General features: G+C 42.2%; 1 protein-coding gene across 6 annotated transcripts in view; it reads left to right on the forward strand.

The window, feature by feature from the left end:
* LOC106583657 (TOX high mobility group box family member 2) overlaps nt 1–24966 on the forward strand; it is a 232898-nt gene that overhangs the window by 118389 nt on the left and 89543 nt on the right. For all 6 annotated transcript variants that reach the window (XM_045705771.1, XM_045705769.1, XM_045705770.1 and 3 more), the window contains one exon: nt 7973–8032. In XM_045705771.1, coding sequence (XP_045561727.1) covers nt 7973–8032 — 60 coding nt within the window. The remainder of the gene's footprint in view (nt 1–7972; nt 8033–24966) is intronic.

Here is a 24966-nt window from a genome sequence, read left to right on the forward strand (position 1 = left end):
CATTTGCACTTAGACTGACAGGCGATCAGTCACGTATGTGTGGAAAACCATTGAGTCACATTTTAGTCCCACGAAAGAGAGAGGAGAGGAGAGGAGAGGCTCTCCTTTTTTCTTCGTTGCGTCTGTCTAAATTTAAAACGTACGTGGCTACATGTATGAACTGTATGATTGTGTGTATAGTGTGTACATCACAGGGTAGACAGCCATCTTGTAAGCCAGGCCATTTCCAAATGGCTGCTGTATGGTACATGTATGCCATTTTGAAGTACTACTATAGATTGGAATGCTCATTTGTGGCTGGGAGCTGTGTGATAGGCTGCGTTCAACTGTTGTTCCATGACCTCAATGCTGTAGTGCGCACTTCCTACATCTAACTGAAAGTGGCTTGGGTTTACGCAAACAGCTGCCTATTTATAGCCTCTCTCTTTATGTGCTTTTTAGCTCAGCAAACTGGAGGGGTTGGTGTCCAATGTGTATCAGTTGTTTGAACAATGAGCTCTATCTCTCCCCACCACCATTCTGGGTTTCATCCAAGCTTTATCTGTCTCGTTCTCACCCCCTCTTTCTCTCTACCTCTCTCTCTCTCTCTCTCTCCTTCCATCTCTCCCTTTCTTCCTATCTCTCTCTTATCTCTCTATCTCTCTCTATATATATATTTATATCTCTCTCTCTATCTCTCTCTCTCTCTCTGTCTCGCTCTTCCTCCCTGTTTTTACTTTTGCAAATGTAGCCAATGTAACCATCAACTGTGCTGTGCCTAAGGATGGCCCTTAGCCATGGTATATTGGCCATACTGTATACCACACCACCTCGTGCCTTATTGCTTAATTTTGCTGTAAACATTACGCTATTCCATAACACGTGGATAACACTGAAAGCATCCAGGTATAATGACTTATGATGTGGTTATTGTCATGTGCCTCCTTTATGATGTCTGATGTTTGTGGTTATTTGTTTTATACTAATAGTCCTGCCTTTACTGATATAAATATGATATTAATATGATATATATATATATTTATATATATATAAAGTTGAAGTCAGAAGTTTACATATACTTATGTTGGAGTCATTAAAACTCGTTTTTCAACCACTCCACAAATTTCTTGTTAACAAACTATAGTTTTGGCAAGTCGGTTAGGACATCTACTTTGTGCATGAAACAAGACATTTTTCCAACAATTGTTTACAGACAGATCATTTCACTTATAACTCACTGTATCACAATTCCAGTGAGTCAGAAGTTTACATACACTAAGTTGACGGTGCCTTTAAACAGCTTGGAAAATTCCAGAAAATGATGTCATGGCTATAGAAGCTTCTGATAGGCTAATTGACATAATTTGAGTCAATTGGAGGTGTACCTGTGGATGTATTTCAAGGCCTACATTCAAACTCAGTGCCTCTTTGCTTGACATCGTGGGAAAATCAAAAGAAATCAGCCAAGACCTCCACAAGTTGTAAAAAAAATTGTGGACCTCCACAAGTCTGGTTCCTCCTTGAGAGCAATTTCCAAATGCCTGAAGGTACCACATTCATCTGTACAAACCATAGTACTCAAGTATAAACACCATGGGACCACGCAGCCATCATACCGCTCAGGATGGAGATGCATTCTGTCTCCTAGAGATGAAAATTGCAAATCAATCCCAGAACAACAGCAAAGGACCTTGTGAAGATGCTGGAGGAAACAGGTACAAAAGTATCTATATTCACAGTAAAACGAGTCCTATATCGACATAACCTGAAAGGTCACACAGCAAGGAAGAAGCCACTGCTCCAAAACTGCCATAAAAAAACCAGACTACGGTTTGCAACTGCACATGGAGACAAAGAAAGAGAAATGGAGAAATGTTCTCTGGTCTGATGAAACAAAAATAGAACTGTTTGGCCATAATGACCATCGTTATGTTTGGAGGAAAAAGGGGGAGGCTTGCAAGCCGAAGAACACCATCCCAACCGTGAAGCACGAGGGTGGCAGCATCATGTTGTGGGGGTGCTTTGCTGCAGGAGGGACTGGTGCACTTCACAAAATAGATGGCATCATGAGTAGGAACATTATGTGGATATATTGAAGCAACATCTCAATACATTAGTCAGGAAGTTAAAGCTTGGTCGCAAATGGGTCTTCCAAATAGACAATGACCCCAAGCATACTTCCAAAGTTGTGGCAAAATGGCTTAAGGACAACAAAGTCAAGGTATTGGAGTGGCCATCACAAAGCCCTGACCTCAATCCTATAGAAAATGTGTGGGCAGAACTGAAAAAGTGTGTGCGAGCAAGCTCTGTCAGGAGGAATGGAACAAAATTCACCCAACTTATTGTGGGAAGCTTGTGGAAGGCTACCCGAAACGTTTGACCCAAGTTAAACAATTTACAGGCAACGCTACCAAATACTAATTGAGTGTATGTAAACTTCTGACCCACTGGGAATGTGATGAAAGAAATTAAAGCTGAAGTAAATCATTCTCTCTACTATTATTCTGACATTTCACATTCTTAAAATAAAGTGGTGATCCTAACTGACCAAAGAAAGGAAAGTTTTACGAGGATTACATTTCAGCAATTGTCACGTCCTGACCAGTAAAGGGGTTATTTGTTATTGTAGTTTGGTCAGGATGTGGCAGGGGGTGTTTGTTTTATGTGGTTCGGTGTTTGTTGGGATATGTATTTATGTAAAAGGGGTGTTTGTTTTATGTGTTCCGGGGCTTTGGGGTATTGTTCTATGTTTTGTATTTCTATGGTTTTTCTATGTTGTGTATTTCTTTGTTGGCCTGGTATGGCTCTCAATCAGGAACAGCTGTACATCGTTGTTGCTGATTGGGAGTCATACTTAGGTAGCCCTGTTTTCACCTGTTGTTTTTGCATAGCTGTGTGTTTAGCATGCAAGACTGTTTGTCGTTCGTTTGTTTTGTTATTAAGTATCTCAATAAAAGTAAATATGAGCACTCAACCCGCTGCGCCTTGGTCTACTCCATACGACGACCATTACAGGAATTGTGAAAAACTGAGTTTAAATGTATTTGGCTAAGGTGTATGTAAACTTCCGACTTCAACTGTATATACACAGTATGATACATTTAGTATCTCCAGTTGCTCTGAGAAGATCCGTGTCATGTGTGAAAACACCAATATCCTCTCACTGCCACCATTCTGCTCCATTCATTTCCTGATTGAGAACTCAGAAGTGCTCATGGCCTGTTCTTCTTCCTTCCCGATGGAAGGGAAGAAATGGATTTCATTTTCCTTGTTGTATGCAACCATCATACAATGACTGTGGCCCACAAACGAAATGGTTCCATCAAGGAGAAATCATGATGCTGAAAGCACCAAGTCTATCTAACAGATGAATATGAGAGTGATAAGAAGTAATGTGACAAATAATATAATTATTGCTGTCATCTAGTCTCATACAGTAACATTGGTGGGTTTGACAGTGGCGGTACTTAAGGTATGTAACATGACAAATGGAACGACACTGGAATATGTGGACTGTAAAGCCCATTGCATATATTTCCCATGCCTACTGTCAGTATACCAGTTTAGGCTATATCAGTAAAGAATACTGTCAGTATACCGGTTTAGGCTATATCAGTAAAGCCTACTGTCAGTATACCGGTTTAGGCTATATCAGTAAAGCCTACTGTCAGTATACCGGTTTAGGCTATATCAGTAAAGAATACTGTCAGTATACCGGTTTAGGCTATATCAGTAAAGCCTACTGTCAGTATACCGGTTTAGGCTATATCAGTAAAGACTACTGTCAGTATACTGGTTTAGGCTATATCAGTAAAGCCTACTGTCAGTATACCGGTTTAGGCTATATCAGTAAAGCCTACTGTCAGTATACCGGTTTAGGCTATATCAGTAAAGCCTACTGTCAGTATACCGGTTTAGGCTATATCAGTAAAGAATACTGTCAGTATACTGGTTTAGGCTATATCAGTAAAGCCTACTGTCAGTATACCGGTTTAGGCTATATCAGTAAAGAATACTGTCAGTATACCGGTTTAGGCTATATCAGTAAAGCCTACTGTCAGTATACCGGTTTAGGCTATATCAGTAAAGAATACTGTCAGTATACTGGTTTAGGCTATATCAGTAAAGCCTACTGTCAGTATACCGGTTTAGGCTATATCAGTAAAGCCTACTGTCAGTATACCGGTTTAGGCTATATCAGTAAAGCCTACTGTCAGTATACCGGTTTAGGCTATATCAGTAAAGCCTACTGTCAGTATACTGGTTTAGGCTATATCAGTAAAGAATACTGTCAGTATACTGGTTTAGGCTATATCAGTAAAGCCTACTGTCAGTATACCGGTTTAGGCTATATCAGTAAAGCCTACTGTCAGTATACCGGTTTAGGCTATATCAGTAAAGAATACTGTCAGTATACCGGTTTAGGCTATATCAGTAAAGAATACTGTCAGTATACCGGTTTAGGCTATATCAGTAAAGAATACTGTCAGTATACCGGTTTAGGCTATATCAGTAAAGCCTACTGTCAGTATACCGGTTTAGGCTATATCAGTAAAGAATACTGTCAGTATACCGGTTTAGGCTATATCAGTAAAGCCTACTGTCAGTATACCGGTTTAGGCTATATCAGTAAAGCCTACTGTCAGTATACCGGTTTAGGCTATATCAGTAAAGAATACTGTCAGTATACCGGTTTAGGCTATATCAGTAAAGAATACTGTCAGTATACCGGTTTAGGCTATATCAGTAAAGCCTACTGTCAGTATACTGGTTTAGGCTATATCAGTAAAGAATACTGTCAGTATACTGGTTTAGGCTATATCAGTAAAGAATACTGTCAGTATACCGGTTTAGGCTATATCAGTAAAGCCTACTGTCAGTATACCGGTTTAGGCTATATCAGTAAAGCCTACTGTCAGTATACCGGTTTAGGCTATATCAGTAAAGAATACTGTCAGTATACCGGTTTAGGCTATATCAGTAAAGCCTACTGTCAGTATACCGGTTTAGGCTATATCAGTAAAGAATACTGTCAGTATACTGGTTTAGGCTATATCAGTAAAGCCTACTGTCAGTATACTGGTTTAGGCTATATCAGTAAAGAATACTGTCAGTATACTGGTTTAGGCTATATCAGTAAAGAATACTGTCAGTATACCGGTTTAGGCTATATCAGTAAAGCCTACTGTCAGTATACCGGTTTAGGCTATATCAGTAAAGAATACTGTCAGTATACTGGTTTAGGCTATATCAGTAAAGAATACTGTCAGTATACCGGTTTAGGCTATATCAGTAAAGCCTACTGTCAGTATACCGGTTTAGGCTATATCAGTAAAGAATACTGTCAGTATACTGGTTTAGGCTATATCAGTAAAGCCTACTGTCAGTATACCGGTTTAGGCTATATCAGTAAAGAATACTGTCAGTATACCGGTTTAGGCTATATCAGTAAAGAATACTGTCAGTATTCTGGTTTAGGCTATATCAGTAAAGAATACTGTCAGTATACCGGTTTAGGCTATATCAGTAAAGCCTACTGTCAGTATACCGGTTTAGGCTATATCAGTAAAGAATACTGTCAGTATACCGGTTTAGGCTATATCAGTAAAGAATACTGTCAGTATACTGGTTTAGGCTATATCAGTAAAGCCTACTGTCAGTATACTGGTTTAGGCTATATCAGTAAAGAATACTGTCAGTATACTGGTTTAGGCTATATCAGTAAAGCCTACTGTCAGTATACTGGTTTAGGCTATATCAGTAAAGCCTACTGTCAGTATACCGGTTTAGGCTATATCAGTAAAGCCTACTGTCAGTATACCGGTTTAGGCTATATCAGTAAAGAATACTGTCAGTATACTGGTTTAGGCTATATCAGTAAAGCCTACTGTCAGTATACTGGTTTAGGCTATATCAGTAAAGAATACTGTCAGTATACCGGTTTAGGCTATATCAGTAAAGCCTACTGTCAGTATACTGGTTTAGGCTATATCAGTAAAGAATACTGTCAGTATACCGGTTTAGGCTATATCAGTAAAGCCTACTGTCAGTATACCGGTTTAGGCTATATCAGTAAAGCCTACTGTCAGTATACTGGTTTAGGCTATATCAGTAAAGAATACTGTCAGTATACCGGTTTAGGCTATATCAGTAAAGCCTACTGTCAGTATACTGGTTTAGGCTATATCAGTAAAGCCTACTGTCAGTATACCGGTTTAGGCTATATCAGTAAAGCCTACTGTCAGTATACCGGTTTAGGCTATATCAGTAAAGCCTACTGTCAGTATACCAGTTTAGGCTATATCAGTAAAGCCTACTGTCAGTATACCGGTTTAGGCTATATCAGTAAAGCCTACTGTCAGTATACTGGTTTAGGCTATATCAGTAAAGCCTACTGTCAGTATACCAGTTTAGGCTATATCAGTAAAGCCTACTGTCAGTATAGCGGTTTAGGCTATATCAGTAAAGAATACTGTCAGTATACTGGTTTAGGCTATATCAGTAAAGAATACTGTCAGTATACTGGTTTAGGCTATATCAGTAAAGAATACTGTCAGTATACCGGTTTAGGCTATATCAGTAAAGAATACTGTCAGTATACCGGTTTAGGCTATATCAGTAAAGCCTACTGTCAGTATACCGGTTTAGGCTATATCAGTAAAGAATACTGTCAGTATACTGGTTTAGGCTATATCAGTAAAGCCTACTGTCAGTATTCCGGTTTAGGCTATATCAGTAAAGAATACTCTCAGTATACCGGTTTAGGCTATATCAGTAAAGCCTACTGTCAGTATACCGGTTTAGGCTATATCAGTAAAGCCTACTGTATATCAGTGAGAATAATTTTTTTGATCCAACTCATGTCAATGTGAGGACCTTACTGTACAGCCGTTGCGGCTCTGCAGGCCCTGTTGGCTGACTTTTCCTCGTATGTTTTGCATTCTCATAAACGCAGAGTGCCAACTAGTGGCAGACAGAACAGAGAGGCCTCTGGGAGGTGTGAGGCATGCCAAGCCACAGTCTCTGGCTGTGACCCGAGTGTTAATCACTGCAACAGCAAGAACAGACACCATCAGCCCCAGCCAACCCCCTAGCCAACCCCCCAGCCAACCCCCCAGCCAACCTCTCTCGCCCTCCCCAACCCAACCAACCAACCACACCCACCACCCACCATCCCCCTTTGCTCAGGGGCACGCTCCCATTCGCCCACCCCGGCCCCGGTCCGATGGAGGGTTGCCCTGCTTGTCTCACGGCTTCTCTCTGGCAGGCCTTTTTTTTCTCTGGTGGAGTGTGAAAGTGCTAATGGGCCGTTGTGACCTCTTGGCCTCCGTAGGGACCTCTGGCTGGCGCTCTGTGTTTTGTTGTGCTTGCGCTGGTGTGATGAGCGCTCCGGCGTATCCCTCCCCGTTGACACCTCGCGTGACACACATTGCAGACCAAGTCACAGCCGAGTCAGACACACACACACACACACACACACACACACACACACACACACACACACACACACACACACACACACACACACACACACACACACACACACTGGGGCTGCTGTGGGCAAGCGGAGCAGTGTGAGTTTCACTAGTCTGACTGGTCTAATTATATGGGGCTCTAATGAACTGTAATTACTGACGTCCATGAGAGCCACTAAGCCAGTGTGGTTTAAAGGCAACTACTACGGAGTAATTGAACTCTTTCAGGCTGTTTCTATGCACTGACTGTTTTTTTCTATGTGCTGACCAGGGGTTGCAAAATTTCGATAAATTCCGTTTTTTTCCAGAAATCCTAGTTGGAGGATTCCGGATGTCCTGCCTATTCCCTCCTGATTCTGGGAATCCTCTAACCAGGATTTCGGGAAAACCTGGGAATTATTTGAAAGTTCACTGAATGCTAGTGCATTCCTAGTGCTGACAGTTTTTTTTATGTGCTGACTGTTTTTTCTATTTGCTGACTGATTTGTCCCCCGTTGTTTCTCTGTTTCTCCTCCCAGTTTGATGGTGACAACATGTACATGAATGAAAATAACCAGGAGTTTCTCTCCCCAAATCAGGTGAGTCCAACATTTAGTTTTTTGTTGATGGAACACCTGCTTCCTTGACTAGAACAGGCCCAGACATTCCTATAATTTGATAAGGTCTCACGGTGGACTGTAAACAAAGCTGATGTCCTACATTCAGGGGTATTGGAATCCTAGCACCAAGGTCCAGAGTACTGCTGTTTTTTTGTTCCATAGCTGGTAGTTAATTCATTTATGATTGGCCAGAGAGTCCACTCACATTGGGTGGTATTCAGACTTGAGATCATCACGCTTAACTTACATTTTCACGTTGTCTCCCACATAAAATAAGGATTACGTCTGAGTTGCGTATGCTGAGTTGCATCTCAACTCTGAATTGGCCAGAATTGGCCTCTGATTAGAGGGGAAGAATGAAAACCTAACCAGTAGTGCTGTTGACCCTGAGTACTGGATTTGAGAAAGGAGGCTCAACAAAATGAGTTCCAATGAGATTCATGAGAAAATAGGACTGAATGCACGAACGGGTGTATTGTAGTACAGTGCAGTGCATTGTTCCACAGCTGGAGTAAAACACATGGGTTGCCATAAGGTTGGGTTTGAGCTGGGGGATTTGTTGAATTTCATTGTAATGCCTCGCTGCCATACAAAGCAGGGGGAAGCACTTGTCCTTGTCAATTTAAATCCTTTGAGCCGGCCCAAAATATCTCTATCATATCACTCTGCACTGTTGTTCTAACTTATAAAGATGAGGAGATTAGATATTTTAGTTGGGGATATTTCAGTCAAGTGAGGTGTATCAGTAAGGGATATTTCAGCTGAGTTAGCTGTTTCAGTAAGGGATATTTCAGTCAAGTGAGGTGTATCAGTAATTGATATTTCAGTCTAGTGAGGTGTTTCAGTAAGCAATATTTCAGTCAAGTAAGGTGTATCAGTAAGGGATATTTCAGTCTAGTGAGGTGTATTAGCAAGGGATGTTTCAGTCTAGTGAGGTGTTTCAGTAAGGGATATTTCAGTCTAGTGAGGTGTTTCAGTAAGGGATATTTCAGTCTAGTGAGGTATTTCAGTAAGGGATATTTCAGTCTAGTGAGGTGTATCAGTAATGGATATCTCAGTCTAGTGAGGTGTTTCAGTAAGCGATATTTCAGTCAAGTAAGGTGTATCAGTAAGGGATATTTCAGTCTAGTGAGGTGTATCAGCAAGGGATGTTTCAGTCTAGTGAGGTGTTTCAGGAAGTGATATTTCAGTCTAGTGAGGTGTTTCAGTAAGGGATATTTCAGTCTAGTGAGGTATTTCAGTAAGGGATATTTCAGTCTAGTGAGGTGTATCAGTAATGGATATTTCAGTCTAATGAGCTGTTTCAGTAAGGGATATTTCAGTTGAGTGAGCTGTTTCAGTAAGGGACATTTCAGTTGAGTGAGCTGTTTCAGTAAGGGATATTTCAGTCTAGTGAGGTTTTTCAGTAAGGGATATTTCAGTCTAGTGAGGTGTTTCAGTAAGGGATATTTCAGTCTAATGATATGTTTCAGTAAGGGCTATTTCAGTCAAGTGAGATGTTTCAGTAAGGGATATTTCAGTCTAGTGACACACAGAGACAGATAGGGAGTATGAGAGACAGAGAATGGAGGAGAGGAGGGAGAGTGAGAGGGCTGAGAGAGAACTTAGCTTTCCTCTGTGTTGTACTACTATATTTGCTCAACGTTAAGGTCTACTCATTTGAAAAACTGTCTTCCTCTATTTTCCACATGACCAGGTTCCCCACCCCTTCTGTCTGACAGTGTCATGTCCTGACCAGTAAAAGGGGTTGTTTGTTATTATAGTTTGGTCAGGGCGTGGCAGGGTGTGTTTGTTTAGGGTGTTTCGGGGTGTTTTGGTTTATGTTCTATGTTAGTGTATTTCTATGATCGTTCTATTTGTTCTATTTCTATGCATAGTTTTTGGGTTGACCTTCAATTGGAGGCAGCTGTTCCTCGTTGCCTCTAATTGAATGTCCTATTTAATAGAGGTGTTTTTGTCATGGGATTTGTGGGTAGTTGTTTCTCTGTATAGTCATTTTGTCCTTACGAGACAGTTTTTTCGTCGTTGTGTTGTTTAAGTGTTTTGTATCACGTTTCTTTATAAATAAAGAAGATGAGCACTTACATTCCCGCTGCGTTTTGGTCCACTCCATACGACGAACGTGACAGACAGCTAAACTCAGGGGGAGCCTTTAGGGGGCGCACACTCTCATACTATAGAAGTTCATCATATAGAACCTACCTATTATTATTAAAAATCACAATCCTCTCCTTTTTGGCTTTAACTTCTCTATCCTCAATCTGTTCCTTATCCGTTTTGATGTTCCCGTTTAACCTTTTATACCCCCCCCCCGCATTGAAAAGCATTTGAGTCAGTGATTCTGGGAGGGAAAAGAACCTGACGCCTCCAAACTGTCTGAAAGTGTCTAGATCAGCAGCTCACTGTAATGTCAGTACCATATCTATGGCTAATCAGGCACAGTAATCTCCACTACACTACCTGCAGTTGTGGTTTCACTTCCATCGCTCTGATGAGTCATAAAGGAATGGGGTCAGCTCTTCTGCATGTCCACTGTTCCCATGCTCATCCACCAGACCCTAGTTAGCTGAGAGCATCACTCTCTCTCCCAGTTAGTACTCTCAATTTCAATTTCAATTTAAGGGCTTTATTGGTATGGGCAACATATGTTAACATTGCCAAAGCAAGTGAACTAGATAATAAACAAAAGTGAAATAAACAATAAAAATGAACAGTAAACATTATACTCACAGAAGTTCCAAAATAATAAAGACATTACAAATGTCATATTATGTGCAAAAAATTTAAGTACAAAAGGGAAAATAAATAAACATAAATATGGGTTGTATTTACAATGATGTTTGTTCTTCACTGGTTTCACTTTTCTTGTGGCAACAGGTCACAAATCTTGCTGCTGTGATGGCCCACTGTGGTATTTCACCCAACAGATATGGGAGTTTATCAAAAAATGGGTTTGTTTTCAAATTCTTTGTGGGTCTGTGTAATCTGAGGGAAATGTGTGTTTCTAATATGGTCATACATTTGGCCGGAAGTTAGGAAGTGCAGCTCAGTTTCCACCTCATTTTGTGGGCAGTTTGCACATAGCCTGTCTTCTCTTGAGAGCCAGGTCGGCCAGGTCGGCCTTTGTCAATAGCAAGGCTATGCTCACTGAGTCTGTACATAGTCAAAGCTTTCCTTGGTGGACTCTTCTTCAAGTTCGTCTCTCTGTAGGTGATGGCTTTGTTAAGGAATGTTTGGGAATCGCTTCCTTTTAGGTGGTTGTAGAATTTAACCTCTACGGTATCGGTGTGTCCCCCGATTAGCATGACGTTATAAGTAACCAGAACATTTTCCAGGACATGGACATGTCTTATATGGTCAGAAAGCTTAAATTCTAACTGCACTGTCCAATTTACAGTAGCTACTACAGTGAAAAAAATACCGTGCTATTGTTTGAGGAGAGTGCACAACAACAAAAAACTTTTATCATGGCAACTGGTTTGATACATTCACCTCTGAAGGTAAACAATGTACTTACATTCAGTAATCTTGCTCTGATTTGTCATCCTGAGGGTCCCAGAGATAAAATGTAGCATAGTTTTATTTGATAAAATCTATTTTTATATTCAGATGTAGGAACTGGGTTCTACAGTTTGAATCCCTGTTGTGTCTGCCCCCCCCCAACCCCCCATCTAAATTTGTGTAAAGGTTAGTGTCTTTTCTGTAGCGAAGCTAGCTATCTATCATTTATGACATTCCTGGGAGTGTTTAAACTTACATTTTTTATTACCATGTTCTCTATAGTTTTGTACTTGAAAATGTATGCGTTGACCAATTCGGCACATTTGGGCAGACTTAATACAACATTTTGAACAGTAATGCGCCTTGACTCAAAATTGTGCCTAGACTCCTAAGCAATATAATGGCCTTTCTCTTGCATTTCAAAGATGATGGAACAATTTTTTTTTGAAAATGCATGTTTTTTCTTTGTGTTATCTTTTCTGGATTTTGATAATTAGCGGGTATCGGCCTAATTCTGCTCTGCATGCATTATTTTGTGTTTTACGTTGAACACAAGATATTTTTGCAGAATTCTGCATGCAGAGTCTCAATTTAGTGTTTATCCCATTTTCTGAATTCTTGGCTTGTGAGCGAGCCCCAGACCTCACAACCATAAAGAGCAATGGGTTCTATAACGGATTCAAGTATGTTTAGCCAGATCCTAATTGGTATGTCGAATTTTATGTTCCTTTTTATGGCATAGAAGGCCCTTCTTGCCTTGTCTCTCAGCTTGTTCACAGCTTTGTGGAAGTTACCTGTGGCGCTGATGTTTAGGCCGAGGTATGTATAGTTTTTTGTATGCTCTAGGGCAACGGTGTCTAGACAGATTTTGTATTTGTGGTCCTGGCAACTGGACCTTTTTTGGAACACCATTATTTTTGTCTTACTAAGATTTACTGTCAGGCCCAGGTCTGACAGAATCTTTGCTCTCTTTCTCTCTCTCTCTCTCTCTCTCTCTCTCTCTCTCTCTCTCTCTCTCTCTCTCTCTCACTCTTACTCTGTATCCATCTCTACCTGTTAGCTCTCTCTTTCTTTCGCTCTCTCTTTCACTCTTTCACTCTCTTTCTCTGTAGCTCTATCCCAGTATATCTCTCTCTCTATTTTTCTCTCTCTCTTTCTCTTTATTTCTCTTTCTTTATTTCTCTTTCTTAATTTTTTCTCTCGCTCTCACTCTTTCTCTCTCTCTCTCTCTCTCTCTCTCTCTCTCTCTCTCTCTCTCCCCTCTCTCTCCTTTTACATATCTATTTTTACCCAGTTAGCTCTCTCCCTTCTCTCTGTTTCTATCTATCCCTCCCTAGTTATATTTTCCTCTCTTCCATTCCTCCTTTCTCTTGTTCACTCCTTCCCCTATCTCGTCAACTACATCTCCCCAGTTAGCTCTCTCTCTCTCTCTCTCTCTCTCTCTCTTGCTCTCTTTCTCTATCTCTGTCTCATCTATCTCTCCCTAGTTATCTCTTTCCCTCCCCTTTCTCCTCTTTCTCCTCACCTTGCGCTTTCTTTCTTTCTTTCTTTCTTTCTTTCTTTCTTTCTTTCTTTCTTTCTTTCTTTCTTTCTTTCTTTCTTTCTTTCTTTCTTTCTTTCTTTCTTTCTCTCTCTCTCTCTTCTCTTCTCTTCTCTCTCCCTCTCTTTGTTGACAGTCGGAACAGGGCTGATTAAAAGACAAGGTCAGGCTTCTGGCCAGGCCTCAACAAGCCATTTGTCTGCCCGGGATCACTCGCAATCGTCTTGGCAACAGTGTACATAACGAGTGACGAACGCAGAGTCTCCCTTTGCTCCGGTGTCTCCCGGCATCGGATCGATACAGCCCCAAGCCGGCAACATGGGCTGAGTCCCAAATAGCACCTTATTTCCTATACAGATGCACTGGTCAAAAGTAGTGCGCTATACAAGGAATAGGGTGCCATTTGGGATGTATCTCTGACATGACAACCCTCCCCTGATACCTCTAGACTGGACTAAATGCCTGCGAGCTTGACTTCTATTGTAGCTCGCTCCTGGAGGGCCCAGAGAGTGCTCTTTCTCTCTTTCTCAGTGGACATTGAGTTGAAGACTCTTGCACTGAACTGAATAGAACTAGATATGATGAAAATAAGCCATTTCAGGCAGAGATGCCGTCGCAATTCTGTATTAAAAGCCCACTCTGATATTTACAGCTGGTTTTGTTTTATCATTTACATGTTTGATACTGTACTGTATATATTATACAGCCACTGATTCTTGACACTGTACATATTATATAGTCACTGATTCTTGACACTGTATATATTATATAGCCAATGATTCTTCATAGTGTATATATTATATAGCCACTGATTCTTGATACTGTACATATTATATAGTCACTGATTCTTGAAAACGTATTTTATAAATGCCTCATGAGCTTATTACGACTGTCTAACCCCATCATAATTTTTTTTTTTTATTAAGGAGTGGGCCTTTTAAAAAGCACTGTACTTTCTCCATATGACCTTAACTATACTCCATTTTTATGTGTTATATGAATTAATTTAGCATAGTAGACGTTTGGGAAAATCAGTCTGAGAGAGGGGGGGCAAGAGAGAGATAGAGAGACGGGAGAGAGAGACGGGGAGAGAGAGAGACGGGAGAGAGAGACAGGAGAGCGAGACGGAGAGACAGAGAGAGACAGAGAGAGAGAGAGAGACGGAGAGAGAGATGGAGAGAGAGACGGAGAGAGAGAGAGAGAGAGAGACGGAAAGAGCGAGAGAGAGAGACGGAGAGAGCGAGAGAGACGGGAGAGAGAGAGAGACAGAGGGAGAGAGACGGAGAGAGAGAGAGCGATAGAGAGAGAGAGATGGAGAGAGAGAGATGGAGAGAGAGAGATGGAGAGAGACACGAGAGAGAGAGAGAGAGAGAGAGAGTAGCTGGAATAATTATCTTAATGGAGTGACTGTTTGGATATGCAGCCAAAGTAGCTAGCAGAGATTATAATCTCGCAATTAGTGTAACGAGGTTTTATTGATTGGCCCCGTTGTAGCACCGCGGCTGCCAATGGTCTGCTGGTTCTACATGCATAGCGAGTCAGTCAGCTCCTACACTACGGTACTACTACTGCGTTCCCCAGCTCCTATACTACAGTACTACTGCGTTCCCCAGCTCCTACACTACAGTACTACTGCGTTCCCCAGCTCCTACACTACAGTACTACTGCATCGCCAGCTCCTATACTACAGTACTACTGCGTTCCCCAGCTCCTACACTACAGTACTACTGCGTTCCCTAGCTCCTATACTACAGTACTACTGCGTTCCCCAGCTCCTACACTACAGTACTACTGCGTTTCCCATCTCCTACACTACAGTACTACTGCATCGCCAGCTCCTATACTACAGTACTACTGCGTTCCCCAGCTCCTACACTACAGTACTACTGCGTTCCCCAGCTCCTATACTACAGTACTACTGCGTTCCCCAGCTCCTACACAAACAGTACTACTGCGTTCCCCAGCTCCTACACTACAGTACTACTGCATTCCCCAGCTCCTACACTACAGTACTACTGCGTTCCCCAGCTCCTACACTACAGTACTACTGCGTTCCCCAGTTCCAACACCACAGTACTACTGTGTTCCCCATCTCCTACACTACAGTACTACTGCGTTCTCCAGCTCCTATACTACAGTACTACTGCATCGCCAGCTCCTATACTACAGTACTACTGCATTCCCCAGCTCCTACACTACGGTACTACTACTGCGTTCCCCATCTCCTACACTACAGTACTACTGTGTTCCCCAGCTCCTATACTACAGTACTACTGCGTTCCCCAGCTCCTATACTACAGTACTACTGCGTTCCCCAGCTCCTATACTACAGTACTACTGCGTTCCCCAGCTCCTACACTACAGTACTACTGGGTTCCCCATCTCCTACACTACAGTACTACTGCATTCCCCAGCTCCTATACTACAGTACTACTGCGTTCCCCAGCTCCTATACTACAGTACTACTGCGTTCCCCAGCTCCTATACTACAGTACTACTGTGTTCCCCAGCTCCTACACTACAGTACTACTGCGTTCCCCAGCTATGGTGATAAACCGTTGATACTGTATTAGGCTAGGGTGATACACCGTTTATACTGTATTAGGCTAGGGTGATAAACTGTTTATACTGTATTAGGTTAGGGTGATAAACCGTTTATACTGTATTAGGCTAGGGTGATAAACCATTTATACTATATTAGGCTAGGGTAATAAACTGTTTATACTGTATTAGGCTAGGGTGATAAACCGTTTATACTGTATTAGGCTAGGCTGATAAACCGTTTATACTGTATTAGGCTAGGCTGATAAACCGTTTATACTGTATAGCTGGGAATTTAGAATGTTTTTATTTTATTTTTTAATAGCACCCCTTGTGTGCACTTACGGTAATACTGTATACTCCAGTATTGTATAGAAACGGTATCCCGGTATGAAAATCGGGATACCGCCCAACCCTAGAATAATGCATTATGGATCGTCGTTTGAATGGTCTAATGATAAAGTGAAACACATTTACATGTTGTTGTTTTTTGACTCGCTGTAGTAAATGGCATTGCACCCCTCCCCACCCGTACCCCTATTGGATTCTGCTTACAAAAGACAGCCTCTGGCAATGGCTAATTTCAAGTTGGGGCTGCTTGTTTTCCATTTGTACAAGTTGAAAATAGTTTAACTTGAAATGCCATGTTTCTTCTATTTTTGTTGTGCATTCCATGTTTTGAGTCGTTCAGCTTTGGCACAGATTTCACGCCAATCCCTGGTGTGGTGTTGTAATTAACAAAGTGTTTGAATGCCAACAATGTGGTTGTGATTTCTATATTGCAAAAGAAGTCATAGGTTTCAGAACCATGTTTTTCATGAAAAAAATGAAAAGATCTGGTATTCACGAGAAATTCACCGTAATTAAACACCATCCTCTTAGGTATTGGAGACAATAGAGGTTTTGGGATCCAATACCGATTTTAGGGGGTGAAAAGTAACCGATTACAGATATATCTGCCAATATATTGTTTTTATAGGTGGAATGAAAAACAAAGCTTTCTTAAAACAAAGTATGTTACAGAGGATTAACAGATACTCTCAATTATGTCTTAACTAAATATTAAAATGTACATTATTTAAGAACATTTTATTTTATGGTTTACATGATAACCACCAAAAAGCTAAATATCCTCTCTAAATATAACTGTAAATGTACCTTCTTAGGTACAACTTAAAGATGTGTCTATCTGTGGCGGTGGATGAGAATGCAGACTTGTCTGTGCTCAAGCTCCACAAGCACACTAATAAACAAGAAGGGCTGAATTATTCAACTGCCTCAAAGTAAATCTGAAACTGTTCACAACCTAGGCAGTGAAATGCAGTAACTTGCCGTTCGTAATGTCACCGCTAGATGTGAGCGGCAGCATTAGTATTGAGTAGATTTACTACAGTGCTTTACAACAGTCAACGGTCATGTAAACAAACGCTTTATGGCAATCTAGCAATGAGAGCTTGTTATTCCATTGCTGGACACACTCTTTTCACTGTGACGTATAGCCCCGCCCACTGGGCGAAATGCAGTGAAAGAGTCTGTCCCTTATTATGACAATCTTTCCTTACTGAAAACATTATGTAAATTACACTATTATTTAAAACAAAATGTATTGGCTATTCCGTATATTTCAACCGCAAATGGCATGCGCTGATGACTGAAATTGTTCATACACGAAAATACTTGCTGCACTGGTTTTAGTCACACACATTCTAATTTAGCTAGCTAACAACAATCTTATATGATCCTGAATGAAAGCACACGGTCTGAATGACAGATCTGCACCAACTCTCTTACTTTTTGCAGATTTCTGAAAATCAACTAAATAAACCCGGTAACGTAATAGGCCAGACATTAATGCTGTTATTTTTTAATCAAGGATGAGGGAGAGGGAAAGGGGATACCTAGTCAGTTGCACAACTGAATGCATTCAACCCAAATGTGTCTTCCACATTTAACCCAACCCCTCTGAATCAGATGGCGCCAGTCCAGTGTTCGCACCTAGCACAGATTGCTTGCTAACGTTTCCTAAGTGAGAATGTGACAAGGACAAGTGTACTTTTGAATATTTACTTAATATGCTGTTGCTGGCTGTGTGCAAGCTACTCATCGTCAAACCACCATGCTTATTCCTTCTCTTATGTCGTGACTTAGGGCTGAATGTTATTCAATGAGTAGTTCCTTGAGCACCCTCTTCAGGCAAGCATTACAAAATTCTAAAATTGACCGCAAATGAGCACACGCATTTGTTCATTCCATGTACAGTATCTATCATCCCATTCCTCTAGCTTACAGAACAGATGTGTGTCCCAACTGGCACCGTATTCCCTTTATAGTGCACTACTTTTGACCAGGGCCCATAGGTCTCTGGTCAAAAGTAGTGCACTATGTAAGGAATAGGGTGCCATTTGGGACACAGACCAGAATAATAGGAGCTTAAGTTCATTTTCAAAATAATTTCTCCCCTTTCTAAATCAGATGGGTAATTCGCTAGCTGGATTCAACCCAATCTCAGCCAAGTCAGTGTGGTGCGCCTGATTGGTCAAAGTCAGTCTTGTGTGACTGACAGGAAACACTCTGATTGGGGGAGACGGTGTTATTGGATCGTTGGCTCTGATTAAAGCCGACGCCGCAGCGGTTTTTGTAAACTCCGCCCTGGTGCTGCTGCTCTGAATTACCAGGCGGGTGCATTAGTTTGATTTACTGCTTCCTTCCGCTGTTTAGATTGGGTCTGGGACTGAGAGTGGCAGACTGAAAACCCTGCCCTCCTCTATCCTCATCTCATCTCTTACCTCCTCCACATCTCTCTCTGTCTCCTCTTTCTTTCTTTCTCTCTCTCTCTCCCTCTCTCTCTATGCTCTCTCTCCTCTCCTCCTGCTCTCCCCTCCTGCTCTGTCCCCCCCAACGCTCCTCCACCACTACCACCCATCCACCTCTCACTCTCTCTCCCAATATCTTTTGTGAAAATGAAAACAAAGAGCAGGCTGCCAAAATATTTCTATAGCCGTTCGCTGACGAAGCAGGGGCAGCAGACAAAGCCTATAAGATGTGCACTGTGCAGGCATATTTGTTGCTGCAGCAGAAAGCTCTCCCTCTCTCCCTCTCTCTCTCTTTCTCTCCCTCCTTCCCTCCCACCCTCGCTCACTCACTCTCTTTCTCTCCCTCTGTCTCTCCCTCTGTCTCTCCCTCTCTCTCTCTCTTTCTCTCTCTCTCCCTCCCTCCCTCCCACCCTCGCTCACTCACTCTCTTTCTCTCCCTCTGTCTCTCCCTCTCTCTCTCTTTCTCTCTCTCCCTCCCTCCATCCCCCCCACCCTCGCTCACTCACTCTCTTTCTCTCCCTCTGTCTCTCCCTCTCTCTCTCTTTCTCTCTCTCCCTCCCTCCATCCCCCCCACCCTCGCTCACTCACTCTCTTTCTCTCGCTCTGTCTCTCCCTCCCTCCCTCCCCCTTTCTCTCTATCTTTTTCTCTCTCTCTTTCTCCCTGGCGTTTCTTTTGAATGATTTGGAAAAGGGCTCCCTTTTTCACCCATTAAAAGCCTTCTGTTTGGAATAGTTTACTAACACTGCAAATAAATACACAGTTGTATATTTGTGCAAGGGCCCTATTCCGTGCCAAGATGTCTCTTTTCCATGTTGCCGTAGGTCATCAAATGATTCTAATGGCAGTCTTAATGTGTTTTTGTAGGCCTTTCACAAAACCAGGGCTGAGTCCCAAATGGAACCCTATGTTGTGCACTACGTTTGACCAGGACTCATTGGGAATAGGGACTACGGTGCCATTTGGAACACAGACCCAGTTGTTGATAACAACCAGCCATTCAGTATTGCAGATTATATTTTCCTCCCACTAACCAGGTTTCCCATCCAAACATTTTATGTGAGTAAAGTACATGTAGGATAAAAAATGTCATGACAGGGCCGGTAAACTTTCCAGATGTCAACAAAACTAAATGCACTAGACAAGGTAGGATCTTTTTATGTCAGTAAAATGAATTATGCGTGAAATGGCAGTGAAACCCCTTTACGCAAAATGATTTATGTAATAACCATCATATCGAAGTCATCTTGGAGTCATGCGATGATATGTTTTGGCAAAAATGCGATGGAAATGCATTTACATTTTTTTATTAGGTACATGGGAATTTTACTGCAAAAGTTATTTTGATGTGCACCATGGTGTCATGCACAGACTGTTATCAGCAACAAGTCAATTTGATTGAAACATCTCAGGTGGGAAAATGCACATGATTGTTTTTATACTGATTTTAGAATATTCGCATGAAAATCTGTCACCAATTGAATGGAAACCTATCTTACGAGGTGATAGCCTAGCTTACTAACTACTAGTTTCACTTCACTGAGACTTTAACACGAATAGCATCACATTAACTTAACAGCTTTTAGCTCAAAGCTGGTAAATACATCCAAATCAAATCAATCTTTATTTATACAGAACATTTCAGACATGGAATGCAACACATTGGGCTTTACAGGGGAAAAAAACTATGAAAATAAAAGCTGAAATATTTACTACACAACAAACATAAGATAAAAAACAAAAGATTTTAAGATCTTTTTTAAATATGTCCACAGTTTTGGCCCCCCTCAGGTTCTCTGGCAGGCTATTCCAGAGGCTGGGGGCATAATCATTAAAGACTGCCTCTCCATGTCTCTTGGTCTTAGGCTACTGGGATAGTTAAAAGGCCAGTGCCAGAGGACCTGCAGGACCTACTGGGTACATAAAAAACCTAGAGAAACTATGTTATCTCTTGAGGTTTACTGTTATTGTATGAAAAGCCTACCTCAACCCAATCAGAAATCGAGAAATGCGTTTCTCTCTGTTTTAACAAACTATTGGTAAAATTTATGTTCTGGTGTAGTTTTATGAATTGTTCACTGTGTATAAAACATTAGGAACACCTTACTAATATTGAGTTGCACCCCCTTTTGCCCTCAGAACAGCCTCAATTTGTCAGGGCATGGACTCTACAAGATGCCGAAAGTGTTCCACAGGGATGCTGGCCCATGTTGACTCTAATGCTTCCCACAGTTGTGTAAAATTGTCTGGATGTCCTTTGGGTGGTGGACCATTCTTGACACACAGGAAACATGAGCATGAAAAACCCAGCAGCGTTGCAGTTCTTGACACACTCAAACCGGTGCGCCTGGCACATACCACCATACCTCGTTCAAAGGCACTTCAATATTTAGTTCTGCCCACATACACAATCCATGTCTCAATTGTCTCAAGGCTTCAAAATCCTTATTTAACCTGTCTCCTCCACTTCATCTACACTGATTGAAGTGGATTTAACAGGTGATGTCAATAAGAGATCATAGTTTTCACCTAGATTCACCTGGTCAGTCTAATGCTTTGTCCACTCAGTATATGTATGCACTGTGTGTGTCTGTTGTGTTGTTCAGTTGTGATTGTGACATCTTCGTGGAATTGAGGCATTAAGAGGCTATTGAGTCATGAAGGGGCTATTGAGTCGTGAAGGAGCTATTGAGGTGTGAAGGGGCTATTAAGTCATGAAGGGGCTATTGAGTCATGAAGGGGCTATTGAGTCGTGAACGAGCTATTGAGTCGTGAAGCGGATATTGAGTCCTGAAGGGGCTATTGTGTCGTGAAGGGGATATTGAGTGGTGAAGGAGCTATTGAGTGGTGAAGGAGCTATTGAGTCGTGAAGGGGCTATTGAGTCGTGAAGGGGCTATTGAGTCATGAATGGGCTATTGAGCCGTGATGGAGCTTTTGAGTTGTGAAGGGGCTATTGAGTCGTGAAGGGGCTATTGAGTTGTGAAGGAGCTATTGAGTTGTGAAGGAGCTATTCAGTTGTGAAGGGCGTATTGAGTCATGAAGGAACTATTGAGTCGTGAAGGGGCTATTGAGTCGTGAAGGGGCTATTGAGTCATGAAGGGGCTATTGAGTCGTGAAGTGGCTATTGAGTCGTGAAGGGGCAATTGAGTCTTGAAGGGGCTATTGAGTCGTGAAGGGGCTATTGAGTCGTGAAGGGACTCGTGAACGGCTATTGAGTCGTGAACGAGATATTGAGTCGTGAAGTAGCTATTGAGTCATGAAGGAGCTGTTGAGTCATGAAGGGCGTATTGAGTCGTGAAGGGGATATTGAGTCAGGAAGGAGATATTGAGTCGTGAAGGAGCTATTGAGTCGTGAAGGACCATTTTAGTCATGAAGGGGCTATTGAGTCATGAAGGAGCTATTGAGTCGTGAAAGAGTTAATGAGTCGTGAAGAGGATATTGAGTCGTGAAGGAGCTTTTGATTTGTGAAGGACCTATTGAGTCGTGAAGAAGCTATTGAGTCGTGAAGGGACTATTGAGTTGTGAAGGGGCTATTGAGGCGTGAAGGGGCTATTGAGTCGTAAAGTGGCTATTGAGTCGTGAAGGGGGAATTGAGTCTTGAAGGGGCTATTGAGTCGTGAAGGGGCTATTGAGTCGTGAAGGGACTCGTGAACGGCTATTGAGTCGTGAATGAGATATTGAGTCGTGAAGTAGCTATTGAGTCATGAAGGAGCTGTTGAGTCATGAAGGGACTATTGAGTCGTGAAGGGGATATTGAGTCAGGAAGGAGATATTGAGTCGTGAAGGAGCTATTGAGTCGTGAAGGAGAATTTTAGTCGTGAAGGGGCTATTGAGTCATGAAGGAGCTATTGAGTCGTGAAAGAGTTAATGAGTCGTGAAGAGGTTATTGAGTCGTGAAGGAGATTTTGATTTGTGAAGGACCTATTGAGTCGTGAAGAAGCTATTGAGTCGTGAAGGGACTATTGAGTTGTGAAGGGGCTATTGAGGCGTGAAGGGGCTATTGAGTCTTGAAGGAGCTATTGAGTCGTGAAGGGGCTATTGAGTCGTGAAGGGGTATTGCGCTGTGAAGTAGCTATTAAGTCATGAAGGGGCTATTGAGTCATGAAAGAGCTATTGAGTAGAGAAGGGCTATTGAGTAATGACGGAGCTACTGAGTCATGAAGGAGATATTGATTCGTGAAGGACCTATTGAGTCGTGAAGGGGCTATTGAGTCGTGAAGGAGCGATTAAGTCATGAAGGGGCTATTGAGTCGTGAAGGAGCTATTGAGTCGTGAAGGGACTATTGAGTCATGAAGGGGCTATTGAGTCGTGAAGGGGATATTGCGTCGTGAAGGAGCTATTGAGTCGTGAAGGAGCTATTCAGTTGTGAAGGGGATATTGAGTCGTGAAGAAACTATTGAGTCGTGAAGGGGCTATTGAGTCGTGAAGTGGCTATTGAGTCGTGAAAGGGCTATTGAGTCTTGAAGGGGCTATTGAGTCTTGAAGGGGCTATTGAGTCGTGAAGGGGCTTTTGAGTTGTGACGGACCTATTGAGTCGTGAAGAGCTATTGAGTTGTGAAGTGACTTGCGTCGTGAAGGGGCTATTGAGTCGTGAAGGGGCTATTGAGTCGTGAAGGGGCTATTGAGTCGTGAAGGGGCTATTGTGTCGTGAAGGAACTATTGAGTCATGAAGGGGCTATTGAGTCGTGAAAGAGCTATTGAGTTGTGAAGGGGCTATTGAGTCGTGAAGGAGCTATTGAGTTGTGAAGGGGCTATTGAGTCGTGATGGAGCTACTGAGTCGTGATGGAGATATTGATTCGTGAAGGGGCTATTGCGTCGTGAAGGGGCTATTGTGTCGTGAAGGAGTTATTGAGTCGTGAAGGGGCTATTGAGTCGTGAAGGAGCTATTGAGTCGTGAAGGAGCTATTGAGTCGTGAAGGGGCTATTGAGTCGTGACGGAGCTACTGAGTCGTGATGGAGATATTGATTCGTGAAGGGGCTATTGTGTCGTGAAGGGGCTATTGTGTCGTGAAGGAGTTATTGAGTCGTGAAGGGGCTATTGAGTCGTGAAGGAGCTATTGAGTCGTGAAGGAGCTATTGAGTCGTGAAGGGGCTATTGAGTCGTGACGGAGCTACTGAGTCGTGAAGGAGTTATTGAGTCATGAAGGGGCTATTGAGTCGTGAATGGGATATTGAGTCGGGAAGGAGGTATTGAGTCGTGAATAAGCTAATGAGTCGTAAAGAGGATATTGAGTCGTGGAGGAGCTTTTGAGTCGTGAAGTATCTATTGAGTCGTGAAGTATCTATTGAGTCGTGAAGGGACTATTGAGTCGTGAAGGGGCTATTGAGTCGTGAAGGAGCGATTGAGTCGTGAAGGGGCTATTGAGTCGTGACGGAGCTACTGAGTCATGATGGAGATATTGATTCGTGAAGGGGCTATTGCGTCGTGAAGGGGCTATTGTGTCGTGAAGGAGTTATTGAGTCGTGAAGGGGCTATTGAGTCGTGAAGGAGCTATTGAGTCGTGACGGAGCTATTGAGTCGTGAAGGGGCTATTGAGTCGTGACGGAGCTACTGAGTCGTGAAGGAGTTATTGAGTCATGAAGGGGCTATTGAGTCGTGAATGGGATATTGAGTCGTGAAGGAGGTATTGAGTCGTGAATAAGCTAATGAGTCGTAAAGAGGATATTGAGTCGTGGAGGAGCTTTTGAGTCGTGAAGTATCTATTGAGTCGTGAAGTATCTATTGAGTCGTGAAGGGACTATTGAGTCGTGAAGGGGCTATTGAGTCGTGAAGGAGCGATTGAGTCGTGAAGGAGCGATTGAGTTGTGAAGGGGCTATTGAGCATGAAGGAGCTATTGAGTCGTGAAGGGACTATTGAGTCGTGAAGGGGCTATTGAGTCATGAAGGAGCGATTGAGTTGTGAAGGGGCTATTGATCGTGAAGGAGCTATTGAGTCGTGAATGAACTATATAGTCGTGAAGGGGCTATTGAGTCGTGAAGGAGCTATTGAGTCGTGAAAGAGCTAATGAGTCGTGAAGAGAATATTGAGTCATGAAGGAGCTATTGATTTCTTTAAGGGGATATTGAGTTGTGAAAGAGCTAATGAGTCGTGAAAAGAATATTGAGTCGTGAAGGAGCTATTGAGTTGTGAAGGAGCTATTGAGTCGTGAAGAAGCTATTGAGTCGTGAATGGGATATTGAGTCGTGATGGAGCTATTGAGTCGTGAAGGGGCTATTGAGTCATGAATGTGCTATTGAGTCATGAAGGGACTATTGAATCGTGAAGGAGCTATTGAGTCATGAAGGAGCTATTGAGTCGTGAATGAGCTATTGAGTCATGAAGGGACAATTGAATCATGAAGGGGCTATTAAGTCATGATGGAGCTATTGAGTCGTGAAGGAGCTATTGAGTCGTGAAAGAGCTAATGAGTCGTGAAGAGAATATTGAGTCATGAAGGAGCTATTGATTTCTTTAAGGGGATATTGAGTTGTGAAAGAGCTAATGAGTCGTGAAAAGAATATTGAGTCGTGAAGGA

The sequence above is a fragment of the Salmo salar genome, chromosome ssa22 (assembly GCF_905237065.1).
Source record: "Salmo salar chromosome ssa22, Ssal_v3.1, whole genome shotgun sequence".
Taxonomy (NCBI): Eukaryota; Metazoa; Chordata; class Actinopteri; order Salmoniformes; family Salmonidae; genus Salmo; species Salmo salar.